We start from the raw sequence: 12,824 nt of genomic DNA, 5'->3' as shown, positions 1-12,824 counted from the left end.
CCCAGAGGGCAGTTCTACGCTGTCCTACAGGGTCCCTGTGAGTGGGAATCAACTTGAAGGCAGTGAGAGAGTTGGTCGAGGGCCATTGGCTGGACTATGTGGAAGTCGCATGTTCCATCCCTTCAGAAACTGCCTGACAGTTTTCCACAGCGGCTGCTCGAATTTCCTGCCTCATGGACACTGCTTTGGCTTCTCCCCTTTCCCAGTCGGCTTGTCACTACTGCCTACGTCAGTCATGCAAATATGCGTGGTTTCCACGTGCATGTCTCTAATTGGTGAAGGAGGTTGAGGGTACCTGTGTGTCTTCCCCATCTGCCTGCCCTGGTCCATGAAGAGTCTCTTCCTGTCTTTTGCTCATGTTAAGGTTGGATTGTTTGCTTTTTCACTTTTGAATTTTGAGAGTTCTTTGATCGTTTACCTGATAGCTCTTTGTCTGTTAGGATTAATACCTGAATAGACATTTTCTCCCTCTCAGCAAGGTCTTTCCAGAGTGGGCGCTTTCAATTGGGATGAAATCCAGTTGATCAATTTATTCCTTTCATTGATCATGCGTTTAGTGTTGACTCAAAGAATTCTTAGCCTACTTTTTCCTTCCAGTTTTTAGTATTACTTAATATTTGTAAGTCTGTGATTCATTTTGAGTTCATTTTTAAATTTTATTTTATTTTCTTTTTGCACCTGGAGTAAATACTCCAGCCTCATTTGTCACAAAGGCTACCTTTCTTTTGTTGAATTCTTTTTCACCTTTGTTAAAAACATCCATTGTGGGTCTATTTGGGGGTTCTCGATCCACTTCCATTGATGTGTGTGTATCTTTCGGGCAACACAGCACACTCTTTGATTACGTTAGCTCTATAAGAAGTCTTAGAATAGGATAGATTGACCCTTCTTCCTTATTTCTTCTTTTTCAAGATTGTTTTTAGTTATTCTAGTTCCTATGTAACTTTAGAACAGTCTTGTGTGTAGAGATATAGACTGGGGTTTTGATAACAATTGCCTTAAACCTGAATATCTGTCTGGGGAGATTCGACACCTTATTAAGTTTTCCAATCCATGAACATAGTATATACCCCTTCCTTTATATCTTTTTTTAAATTTCATCCATCAGGATTGTGAATTCTTCAGTTCTGGATATGTGTTGTTAGATATACACCTTTTCTTTTTTTGAGCAGTTGTGAAGTTATATCTTCCACTCCTCTGTCCATTGCGTGCATGCAAAGTAGAATTGATTTTCTGTATGTTTATCTGAATCTTGTGAACTTGCCGGACTCGCTTATTAATTCTAGAACCAGTTTGTGGATTTCTCTGGGTTAATCATGTCACTGCCTATAAAGAGCTTATTTCTTCCTTTCTTACCCTCGTGGGTGTAGTTTATTTCCTTTTCTTGACTTATTGCGCTGGCTACAGCTTCCAACACTACACTGAGTAAGGATGTTGAGAGTGGACGTCTTTGCCTGGCCCCCAGTCACAGGGGGAGCACTCATTTTTTAACCATGGAGAATAATTTTATTGTTAAATTAGATGTTGACTGTAGGTTTTTGTTTTGTTTTGCTTCATTTCAAACTGGGAGGTTTCCCTTGTAGTCCTGTTTTGGTTTTCTGTTTGCTTTTTTTGGCACCATTTTATCATGAATGAATTTTGTTAAATGTTCTTCTGCATCAACAGATATAATTATGTGATTTCCCACTTTAGTCTGCTAAGGTAGTGGAGGGCATCGATTCATTTTAAAAAATCAAAGCAGCCTTGCGTCCCTGGGATAAACCCCACTGGGTCATGATGTGTAATTCTTCTACATATTACTCAGTGACATTTGCTAATGTTTTGATAAAGATTTGTATATCGGTATTCACAAGATATACTGCTCTGTAGCTGATTTTACTTTTTACTTTTATAATATCTTTCTGCTTCTGGTATCAAAATAATAATACGTGCATCATAAAATGATTTGGGAAGGCCCCTCTCAGGAATGTTTTATTGTATGGAAGAGATATATACAAACACGTGTTAATTCTAGTTTGAACATGTGATGGAACGCTCCAGTGAAGCCATCTGAAGATGTCTTTGAGGAAGGCTGAGTTTTGTTGTTGTTGTTTTTGCTTTTATGAATTCAATGTCCTTAATAGTGAATGGAGCTCTTCAAGTTACCTATTTCATATGAAGCGAGTTGGTGTAGGTTGTGCTATAATTTTGAAAAATTGGTCCAGAGTTGTTTCCCATATTTGTCCTGCTCTCTTCTTGCCCTTCTATGTCTGCAAGGTTTCTATCTCATTCCTGATAGCGGTCATGTGGGTCTTCCTTCTTTTCTTTCCCCACAAATATGTCCGTTTTACTGATATTTTCAAGAAATAGCTCTCTGTTTTATATACTTTATTTTCCTTCTGTTTTCTATTTCATTGGTTTCTTCTCTAATATTTATGTTTTCCTTCCTTCTCTTTCCTTTGAGTTTATTTTGCTTCGCTTTTTCTAAGTTCTTGAGGAGGAAGCTTAGAGTACTGATGAGGCTTTTCTTCTCCTATGTGCATTTCTTACTAGTGTCCCTCTGACCATTGTTTAGCTGTGGGCCACATATTTTGATACATTTTCAATTCAATGTCTTTTTTCCCCTTGCTCTTGAGACTTCCACATTGACCCATGGATTATTTAAAAGTGCATTGTTTAGTTTCCAAATGTCGGGAGATTTTCCTAATTTTTTTTCCTGCTATTGATTTCTAGTTTGATTCCGTTGTGGTTAGAGAATATCCTCTGTATGATTTCAATCACTTTCAATTTTTGAGATTTGTTTTATGGCCCAGGGTCTGATATGTCTTCCATCACAGACCCTTGAAAAGAATGTGTATTTCACTATTGTTAGACAGATTTCTATAAATCTCAACAATATCTTCTTGGTTGTTGGTGTTGTCAGGCTCTTTAGTCTACAGGTTTTTTTTAATCTAGTTGATCTAGCAGTTGTTGAAAGAGGGGTGGCGTCACCAGATAAACTAGATTTGTCTATTTCTCCTTTCAGTTTTTGCTTCATATATTTGAAATTCTGTTGTTTGATGCATCTGCTTATCAAATTGTTGGTGAATTGGCCCTTTTACCACGATACATTGCTCCTCTGTGCTGGTAACTTCACATGTTCTAAAATCTACGTTGTAGTCGCTCCTTTCTGCTGATTAATGTTTGTATCATGCATCTTTTCTCATCTTTTACTTTCCACATGTCTATATCCTCACACGGGCAGCGCCTGTCCGTTTGTCATTCTGTAGTGACGCGTGGGTTACTGTGGTGCTGGAAGCAATGACACTGACATTTCACATGCCAGCAAGGTCATCCAAGGTGAACCAGTTCCAGCAGAGCTTCCAGACGAAGAACAGACAGCGAGGAAAGGAGGAATAGGCTGCCAACTTCAGAGGAATTCGCCCCTGAAAACCCCATGGATAGCACCCCATGAAACACCATCAGAAAACCTAATGAACACAAAGAAGCAGAACCAGGCCCGGATGGTGCAGGGTCAGCCCACATCTTGTTCTGTTGCACATAACGATCTCCGTGAGTCGGAAGCAACTCGACAGCACATCACAAAAACAACATATCGTAGTAATTGAAGGGATCATGGTGACGCTATAGAACAGACCAGAACTGCCCCTGTGGGTTTCCAAGCCTGTAAATCTTGATGAGAATAGAAAACCTCGTTGCTCTCCCAAAGAGCGGCTGGTGGTCTTGAACTGCTGATCATGTGTTTAGCAGCCCGGTTTGTAACCATCACACCACCACGATGCGTTTAGTTGGGATTATTATCCACTCTATCCGTCACTGTCTTTTTATTGGTCCGTGTAGACCATTGACATCTAATGCAATCACTGATGTTTGTTTGGCTTAAATCTGCATTTTTGTTTTCTCTGTGTCAGCTCTCCCTTCCCCTTCCCCAATCCTGCTCCTTTTAATTGCCTTCTTATAAGTTCAGTGAACTTCTTGTAGAATTCTATTGATCTGTAGGGTTCTGGAGTATCATTTACATAGCTCCTAGGGTGGCTCTAGATGTTACTTTATTATATAGATATAATAATGTCTATTTCTTTAGTTTGTAAATATCATACTGTAATACCTAGAACAGCCATAACTAGGAGGAACCCTAGTGGCGAAGTGAGTTACTCATTGGACGGCAAACCTCAAGGTCAGCGGTTTGAAACCATCAGCTGCTCTGCAGGAGAAAAATGAGGTTTTCTACTTCCTTTTTTTCCTACTTAAAGAGTTATGCTCTCGGGAACTCACAGGGGCAGCTCTACTCTGTCCTATAAGGTTGCCATGAGTCATAATCGACTCAATGACAGTGGGTTTGGTTTGGGGTTTCTCTATACAACTTCTCACAGTTATGATTTTATCAGATCGAGAGTAGAAACCTCACCGCCCTCTAAGCCCCTTTATCCTCCACCATTTATAATTGCCTTAAAAATCTCCTTAATTATCTAGAACCACCTCAGAGAGTTATGAACATCCAACATAATGGGGAAACTCCAGAGGAAAAGGAAAACATCCTACATTTACCATGTTTTTGCTGGATGTATGTCTTTCTCATGTCCCAAGGGAATTTCTTGTGCCCTTTCTTTTCCGTTTAGAGAAGTGTCGCCAGCCATTCTTGTAGGGTAGATCTCCTGGTGACAGATCCTTCCAGATGGCCTTGTTCTACGAACGCCTGCTGCCCCTTATATTCTTAAAGGAGATTCTCACCGAGTATCAAGTCTGGACTTGACGTTGCTTTTCGTTAAGCACTTGAAAATATCCCGCCACTTCTTTTTAGCCGCCTTGGCTTCCCATCGATGGGAAACGTGCTGTTGTTCTCATTGTTTTCCCTGTCGTGTGCCTTTTACCTCTGGCTATTTCCGAGAATGTTTCTCTGGCCCTCGTGTCTTGGTTTCACCGAGGCGTGTCTTGGGGTGGACTCTTTCATTGGTCCTGCTTGTGGTTCCCGCAGCCCACGCTGACCACCCCTGCAGGCCAACTGCCCACCGCTACCTGATCCAGGTGCGCCGTGGCAGAGGGTGGCTCAGCCCACAAGGAGAGGGGTCAGCCTCTGTCGGGGTGATTCACCGTGGGCGGTGGGTGGAGTAGAGAACTCAGTGTGTCTCTGGAGTCCACAATATAGCAGTCCTTCCACGTTCTCTTGAAGCTGAGACATACTTTCCACCTTGGAGGAGTTTCTGTTTGCAGGGATCGTCCAGTGGGTGTATCAAATGAGGTGGGTTGTTTTTTTTTTTTTTTCTAAAAAATGAAATAGAGCGATGGAGCTGTACTGTGGGAAACAGCTGCCTTGTAGCTGAAAGATGATCGAATCACAATTCCATGTGGTCAGTCCAACCCAGTGTCAGCTTGTGATGCGTTACCCTCCTTCAGCCCTCCCGGTGACACAGTGAAGCCGGTATGTGAGCCCAGTTTGCAAAAGGAAACAGGCTCGGACACACTGAGCCATTTCACTAGGGCCGCAGAGCTGTGCGTGAGGTGCCAGGGCCAGAACCTAGCTCCGTCTGATGCTCTGTGTCGAGCCCCAACCAAAGACACCTGTACGGGAGCTTCGGAATCAAGAGAAGCTTTCAGGAGAAGGCGAGGGATGCGGAGAGGAGAGGAGAAACGCTAGCCCTAAAGTCCACAGGACTCCATCTCAAAAACAAAGTCCCTGGGAGCAGCACAGTAGTAGGAATTTTGCTTTGTTCCCCTGTGAGGCCACGCAGGTGTGAGTCCCAAGGAGCCAAGCCCACCCAGCATTGTCCATGAGAGACCTGAATCACCACATAACCCCACATGGAGCTCTCAGGCCCAGCCTGCCCTGCCCACCTGCTCTCCATCACCTGGCCTCCCAGGTCAGAGTCCAAAAAGTCGGTCTGAAAAGACTTGTCTGCTGCCAGAGAGGGGGACTTTGTGACACTTTGGGGCTAACAGCTGTTGTTGTTGTTGCTGCTGCAGGCAAGCTGTCTCCTGCTTCCTGTCTCCCCCATGCCTGTCAGAGCAGAGGTTTCCAATGGCTGATTTTCAGAAGTAGTTTGCCAGGCCTTTCTTCCTGATCCATCTTGGTCTGGAAGTTCTGCTGATACCTCTTTAGCATCCCAGCAACACTCGAGTCTCCACTGGCAAACGAGTGAGGCTGTACCTTCAGGGCATTGGCCAGGAATCCAACCCAGGTCTCCCAAGTGGAAGGCAAGACCCCCACCCTCGAACCACCACTGGGGCAGAATGCACTGTGCCCCAGTTTGCTGCACACAGGAGAATATCCGTGTCTGTCCCAGCACCCCACCGGGCCTCCAGAAGAGAGTAAGCCCCCTATCCCAGCTTGGTTAATTCTATTCTGCAGTCCTCAAGCTTGGGTCCAGAGCTAATTACAGCCTGGGACACCCCATTCACCGTCTCATTTGACTATTCAACCCAGCAGGTCTCGGAATACCTCCTCAGCTAACTGGTGCTGGTTACAATCACCCCTTAGCGCTTCGAGGAGCCCCCCACCCCTGGAGTCCCCAATTATTGTGGGTCACGTGACCTTCGTCCTCACATTGCCATCGTTGCTCTTGCTTTAGAGAGGTCGTTGGCAGCAGTGAGTCATGTGCCCTCTTGACTGCTGCTTCCATGAGCATTGATGGTAGATTAGTCAAAGAAATCCTTGACCCCTTCCATCTTTTCAGTTTATGGTGGTGGTGTTGATGGGTCTAGTTGTGAAGGGTGTTTCGTTTCTTCACGTTGAGTTGTTATTGTCAGTTGTCATCGGATCAGCTGCTTCTCGTGGCGACTCCTGACTAATAGAGCAAAGCATTGCCAGGGCCTGCGCCACCGTCATGACCCGAATGGCTTTGAGCCTTTTGTTGTGGCTGTAAAGTCGGTCCAGCCACTGAGGGGCTCCCTTGTGTTTGCTGACCCTCTAGGATCATTTGGAAGAAAGATGAGGCTTTTGACTCCTGTAAAGAGTTAGGGTCTCAGACACCCACAGGGACAGTGCTCCCCTGGCCTGAGGGGTCCTTAAGAGTCGAAATTGACTCGGTGGCAGTGAGGAAGAGCTGTTAGCATTTGAAATCCGGACTTTATCCACAAGCCCATGGTCTTTCCAGGATGCCCTTCTTCGGTTCCAGGATCGCCTCCGGCATGCACGCGACATTCATGCCCGTGTCTCCTTACCCTCCCCTTAGTTCAGACGGTTTCTCAGACTTGCCTTGTTTGTGATGACTTTGACCTTTTGGGGGTTCCTAGGTCCAGTATTTTGTATGAGACTCCTTGTCTTAAGCTGGGTTCTCTAGAGAAACTGGTGGCAGCTGTTTATATATCTGCAGAGTGAAATGAATGCCAAGAAAATGACTCATGCTATTGGTAAAGCAGGCCAGTGCATGGGTCAGGTGGTAGGCGAGCGGTTTCTCCTGACTCAGGTAGCTGTGTGTGTGTGGTGGTGGGGGGGGGGTGATACATACAAGATCAGTCAGGAAGACTATACAGGCTGGCGGCTGCAGAGGCACATGACTCCGAGGTCGACAGGCCAGATGGCAGGTCCCTCATGATTCCCAGGATAGGCAGACAATATGGCAGGCCCTTTGCTCAAGTCCGATGAACCAGAGGTCGCTGAGCCAGAGGCAGGACTCAAGCCCAGCAACAAAGCAAGCTTTTCCACAGCACCATCAAGTCCTTCCCATGCTGGGACTCTCTCTGACTGCCTCTCCTCATGTGATTACTTTGGTACACCCGGATTGCCCAGCAGGACCTCTTCCTTGTAAAGTCAACCGATTAGTACCCTTAGTCACACCTGCAAGCTCATCTGCTAGATCAGGTAGCATCTTCACAGGTGTGCTGCCTCATCATCATCCAGGACTTAGGATCTTCTGGGGGACCTGAATTCTGCCGACCACGCGCTGCTTTTTATACATTAACATGCCTGGGACACACCTGCAGAGCATGTTAAAAATCTGATTCTGTGCATACATTTCACACTATCTTCCCAATAGCTCCCAGGCACTGCTGGCCAACGAAGCCCACCTGGCATGTCCCGGGTCAGGCCTACAGCAGATTTTCAGTACAGGAGGCCAGTGGTGCTCAAATATCCGCGAGCACCCAAATCATTGGGAGATGGGTTAAAATGGAGATTCCCAAGCCTCCTCTTCTGCGGAGTTTCTGACTCGGAACATCTGTGGTGGGTCCTGTGCCTTTTCATCTCAAACAAGCTCCCAGGTGATGCTGCTGCTGCTGCTGCCGGCCCAGAGACCACATGTGGAGAGTCACCGCCCTAAGCCATGAGACGGCAGTCCCTTTGCCGTGTGAAATGAGAGGAGCATGTTCACCCGGTGGCCGTGACCCATCATCTTTTCCAGATTGTGTCTCTTGTCTCAGAGGTGACGTTTTGCCCTCTGGTGACCTACCCCTCACTCTTGCCTCCACTCTTTGTGAGTCCGGATAGACTAGAGATATACATTCAAGACATCTGTATGTGTCTAAGAGAGAGCTTTAGATCAAAGAGTAATTAATTAAGAACACATCTCAGTCCAGTCCAGATCAAGTCCCTAAGTCCGATATTAGCCCATATATCCGATACTAGTCTACGAAATCCTCTTCAGACTCACGCAACACATGCAGTGATGCAGGTTGACATGAGATTATGTCAGTACCACAGCTGTCATGAGAAGCCGGGGGGCATCCTCACCCCCTGGGCTGAGCTGTGTCCTCCTGCTTTGGGAGCACACTTCAGAATTGATTGACTGGTTCTGGAGCCACTGATGTCACTTGGTGGCAGTTGTTAGGGGCCAAGTCCAGCGACCCTCTGCACAGCCTAACAAGACACACTCCTGAATCGTCCCAAGTTCATCTTTTAAAATTGAAAATTAGGTGAAGCATGTCTTCCCTCAAAGCAGTGCTTCTTGACTGGACAAAATGGCCTAAAGGAGAAACTAGAAAATGCCATGACTCCCAGGTGCCGGCACATCGACCCTGGCGCATGGCCGCCCCGTGTGCCTGGGACAGGCACGCTGCCCAGTCCAGCACCAGGCCCAGGACCGCGTGTGGATCAAACCATTGTGGCCACTGGGTTGCTCTTGGCTGAGGTGGGGAAGTAGATCGCCAGGCCTTACTTCCTTGTCCATCTTAGTCTAGAAGCACCGCCCAAAGGTGTGCTGCATCATAGCGCACACAGGCCTCTCCTGACAGACAGGTGCTGACTGTGCATGAGGTGTGCAGGGAGCAAGAACCAAACCTGGCTCTCCGTCCGGCATGGAGGGTGACTCCCCCGCCCTGCAGGCTCCCAAAGATAGCAACTCTGTTTGCCAGGCCTTTCCTATACTGATTCATTTATCCGAACACCTAGACGCAGGAGTTTAGTTCTCAAAACAGACATGCAGGACTCGGGCTCTCACCTCCTTGCCTGACTTAAAAGATCGTAAATGTCTTCGCATCTGTCCCACCCCTCTTTCCAGACCCCGGTTCCCACCCTTTTGCCCAGTGAAAAAGCAACCAACTGCTATGATCCTGGCCTTCCTGTTGCGGACCTGTGTCGGACAGTTAGGGAACAGAAATGGGTCCAAACAGAAGGGCAGCAAAGACAGGTGGGGCCTGTCGGAAGCAGGCGGTTTCATCCTGCACCCATTGGTAGGCTGCTGCAGGTTTTGATTACAGACTCTGTCCCCCAATTTGGGGTAAGTGACTCAGCCGAGCCCTCCTGGATCCGGAAGTGGCTGGGCCCCTGTATCACTGACTCTGGGGCACGTGGGCCGCCCCAGAAGAGCAGAGAGGCCCGACGGGGAGGGCTTGCGCTGCTATTTTCAGTGTAATTAGTGGCTCCCAGACTTGGGGAGTATTGAAAAGGGAGTCATGTGGAAGGCAGGAAGCTTCCCTTCCATCCTACAAGCCACAAAAATCTGCTTTCTCCTGCATACAGAGTGATCCGGGCAGAAAGCATGACAGCAGCTGGCATGGGCTCTGCCTGGAGTTGGGGGGCAGGCATCAGCACAGGGGTCGCTCCAGAGAAGTTTTGACAGCTGAGTCTGTCTGTGGCAGTAGCTCTCCAGGCCTTTCTTCCAAGGCACTTCTAGGTGGGCTCGAACCCCTAGCCTTGCAGTCAACAGCCGAGCAAGTTCAGCGTTTGTACCACACAGGCACTCAGAGAGAGAAAGCCAGAAAACAAATGAACAAACTCACCGCCACTGAGTCAGTAAGTTATCAGACCAGTGCATAACCCACAGCACCACCAGGGAGTCTTCCAGGGGGAGAGTCTAACTCAAAGCTCATGGCCATCAAGCTGACTTGGACTCTCAGCAATCCTATAGGGCAGAGTCAACTGCCCCTGCAGGTTCCTGAAGCTCTATATCTTGATGGGAGTAGAAAGCCTCGTCTTTCTCCCATGGAGCCACTAGTGGTCTTGAACTACTGACCTTGCAGTTAGCAGTCCAATATGTAACCCACTAAGCCACCAAGACTTTCCTCCAAGGTGAGAGGGAAGGGCTTAAGTATACACGTCTTCAGCATTCATTCACAAAACTATGAGCACTATAGAGTGGGCAGTCAGAACCAGGGCCTGCTGGGACCCACCAAGCCCTTGGTGTTGGGGGGCTCTGGAGAGGGGGTCAGCAATGCCATTTCTGGCTCCTCTCTTGGGCGCACACACTCGGGGCCTGTGTTCTTGGGGAGACAGCCTTGGTGAGGCCGGCACAGCTTCCGGCAACTTGAGTCGCTCTTTCTTTTCTAGAATGAAGTGATCAGCCAACAGCTCTGTGTCATCTTCACCCACTGCTACGGACCCTACCCCGTCCCCAAGCTCACGGAGATCAAGCGGAAACAGACCTCCCGCCTGGGTGAGTGGCACCCCAGGCCCTGTCACCGGGTGACTGGAGGATGCTGCAGAAGAAGGGTGGGGAGAGGGGGCACTGGGGCAGAGGAGAGCTAGATCTTGGAGCCAGGCAGGTGGAGAGCCGACTGTCACCTTCATGGCATATGGGATGTGTTCGGCATGACCTTGGGAATGTGGAGAAGGAAGCCTGCTGAGACGTTCACGGCCATTGAGTCCATTCCAATTCCGAGTGACCCTGTAGGGCAGAGTCGAACTGTCCCTGTGGGTTTCCAAAATGGTCACGCTTGATGTGAGCAGCGAGCTTCCTCTCCCTTGCTGGTGGTTTCAAACTGCTGCCCTTGTGATTCCCAGCCCAGCGTCTCACCCATTGAGCCCCCAGGGCTCCTCATCATGGCCCTAGGCACCTTTATTGTTTGCTGTGGTGGAACCAACCCCCACCCTTGGCGACCCCAAGCACCAGAGGCAGAAACACCACCGGGCCCTGCACCGTCCCCAGGGTGGGCTGCGGGTTAGACCGTGGGGCTCCACAGCGTTCTCACGGGCGGGGTTTTGGAAGCAGGTCTTTCTCCCCAGTCTAGCTGCTGGAAGCTCCATTGAGACCTGAAGCATCATAGAAACCTACGCCGCCACTGACAGACGTGCAGTGGTGGCTGCCCATGGAGCGCTGGTCAGGAAGTGGCCGGGTACTGAGGGCAGGACAGGCACTGCAGTGGGGAGCTGGTGCCGAGGTGTCTGTGCTGAAGCTCGGAGACCATGTGGGGTGAGCCGGACTTAGAAGGGATGGGCAGAGAGTTCTAGTGGAAGGAACAGCATGTGCGAGGCTCAGAGGCAAGAGGATAGGTGGACTTGGGTAGCTGGGAGTGGCCATGGATGACTCAAGCATTCTTTATCACTGCGGTGTGACCAGGCACGGGCTTGGGAAGCCTCGTTTCCAATGGTAACAAGGAAAATACAACTAGAAATTATGTCAGCATTTATTTATGGTGGCATCGTGGGTTATGCAGGGAGCCCCCTCGTGGTTACCATTGGGCTACCATTCACAAGATCAGCCGTTCGCGACCACCAGTTGCTTCTTGGGAGAGAAAGGAGACTTTCCACTCCTGTAAAGAATTTACAGTGTCAGGAACTCACAAGGACAGCTCTACCCTATCCTGTACAGTCTCTGAGTGAGAGTGGGTTGTGCATTGGGCTGCTAACCTCAAAGTTGGCAGTTTGAAACCACCAGCGGCTCTGTGGGAGAAAGATGAGGCTTGCAGTCTCAGAAACCCACAGGGGAAGTTCTACCCTCTCCTCTAGGGTCACTGTGCATCTCGTGATGGCAGTGAGATGCAGTGGGGGTTTCAGACAACAGGCACGCACCACAAGGAGGCTGTCCTAAGGAGCTTGAACTCTCTCCCAGGGGTGCTTGGGAGCTATGAAAAGGTTCACAGCAGGAGGCCCATGATTAGCTCTGGCTGTGAAAAAGTCCTAGTATTTAACAGAGGGCCCTAGATGATAAAAAATTTTACACTTAAATACCAACTGAGAGGTGGTCTGTTTAAACCTACCCATCAGCACTGCCGCAAAATGGTCTGACAGTCAGCATCTGTAAATATTACAGCCAAGCAAATTCCCTGGAAAGTTCTACTCTATAATCCACAAGGTCACCAAGGGGCAGAAACAGCGGGACGGCAACAGGGCTGGGCGTTTGGGTTATAGGGCATCACTATGCAGGCTCTTAGACCCAGATAGCCAAGTTCCAATCCTGACTCCTCCATCAGTCACTGGCCTAAGCAAGTCGCTGTCATGGCCACAGGCCTCGGTTTCCTCATCTGTACAGTGGGGATCATGTAACACATCCCAACCAGCATTAACTGTGAGGGCCTGCTTACCCAGTGTCCGCCAGGGGACAAGTGCCTCTCGCCGCCATCATGGCGCTCAGAGTGACCTGGAGGGCAGAGGAGGACTGCCCTGTGGGTTTCTGAGACTGCAAGCCTCATCTTTCTCCCACAGAGTGGCTGGTGGTTTTGAACTGCTGACCTGGAGGTTAGCAGCCCAATGCAGA

At 48.5% G+C, this 12,824-nt stretch overlaps 1 protein-coding gene across 1 annotated transcript in view; it reads left to right on the top strand.

The window, feature by feature from the left end:
- The window catches only part of ABTB3 (ankyrin repeat and BTB domain containing 3), a 321,566-nt gene that overhangs the window by 291,044 nt on the left and 17,698 nt on the right, over positions 1-12,824 (top strand). The window contains exon 12 of the mRNA XM_075551027.1: positions 10,679-10,784. Within this exon, the coding sequence (XP_075407142.1) occupies positions 10,679-10,784 (106 nt within the window). The remainder of the gene's footprint in view (positions 1-10,678; positions 10,785-12,824) is intronic.

Source organism: Tenrec ecaudatus, chromosome 6 (assembly GCF_050624435.1).
Source record: "Tenrec ecaudatus isolate mTenEca1 chromosome 6, mTenEca1.hap1, whole genome shotgun sequence".
Lineage (NCBI taxonomy): Eukaryota > Metazoa > Chordata > Mammalia > Afrosoricida > Tenrecidae > Tenrec > Tenrec ecaudatus.
The sequence above is the reverse complement of the archived record's forward strand: the minus strand, read 5'-3'. Positions and strand labels throughout refer to the sequence as shown.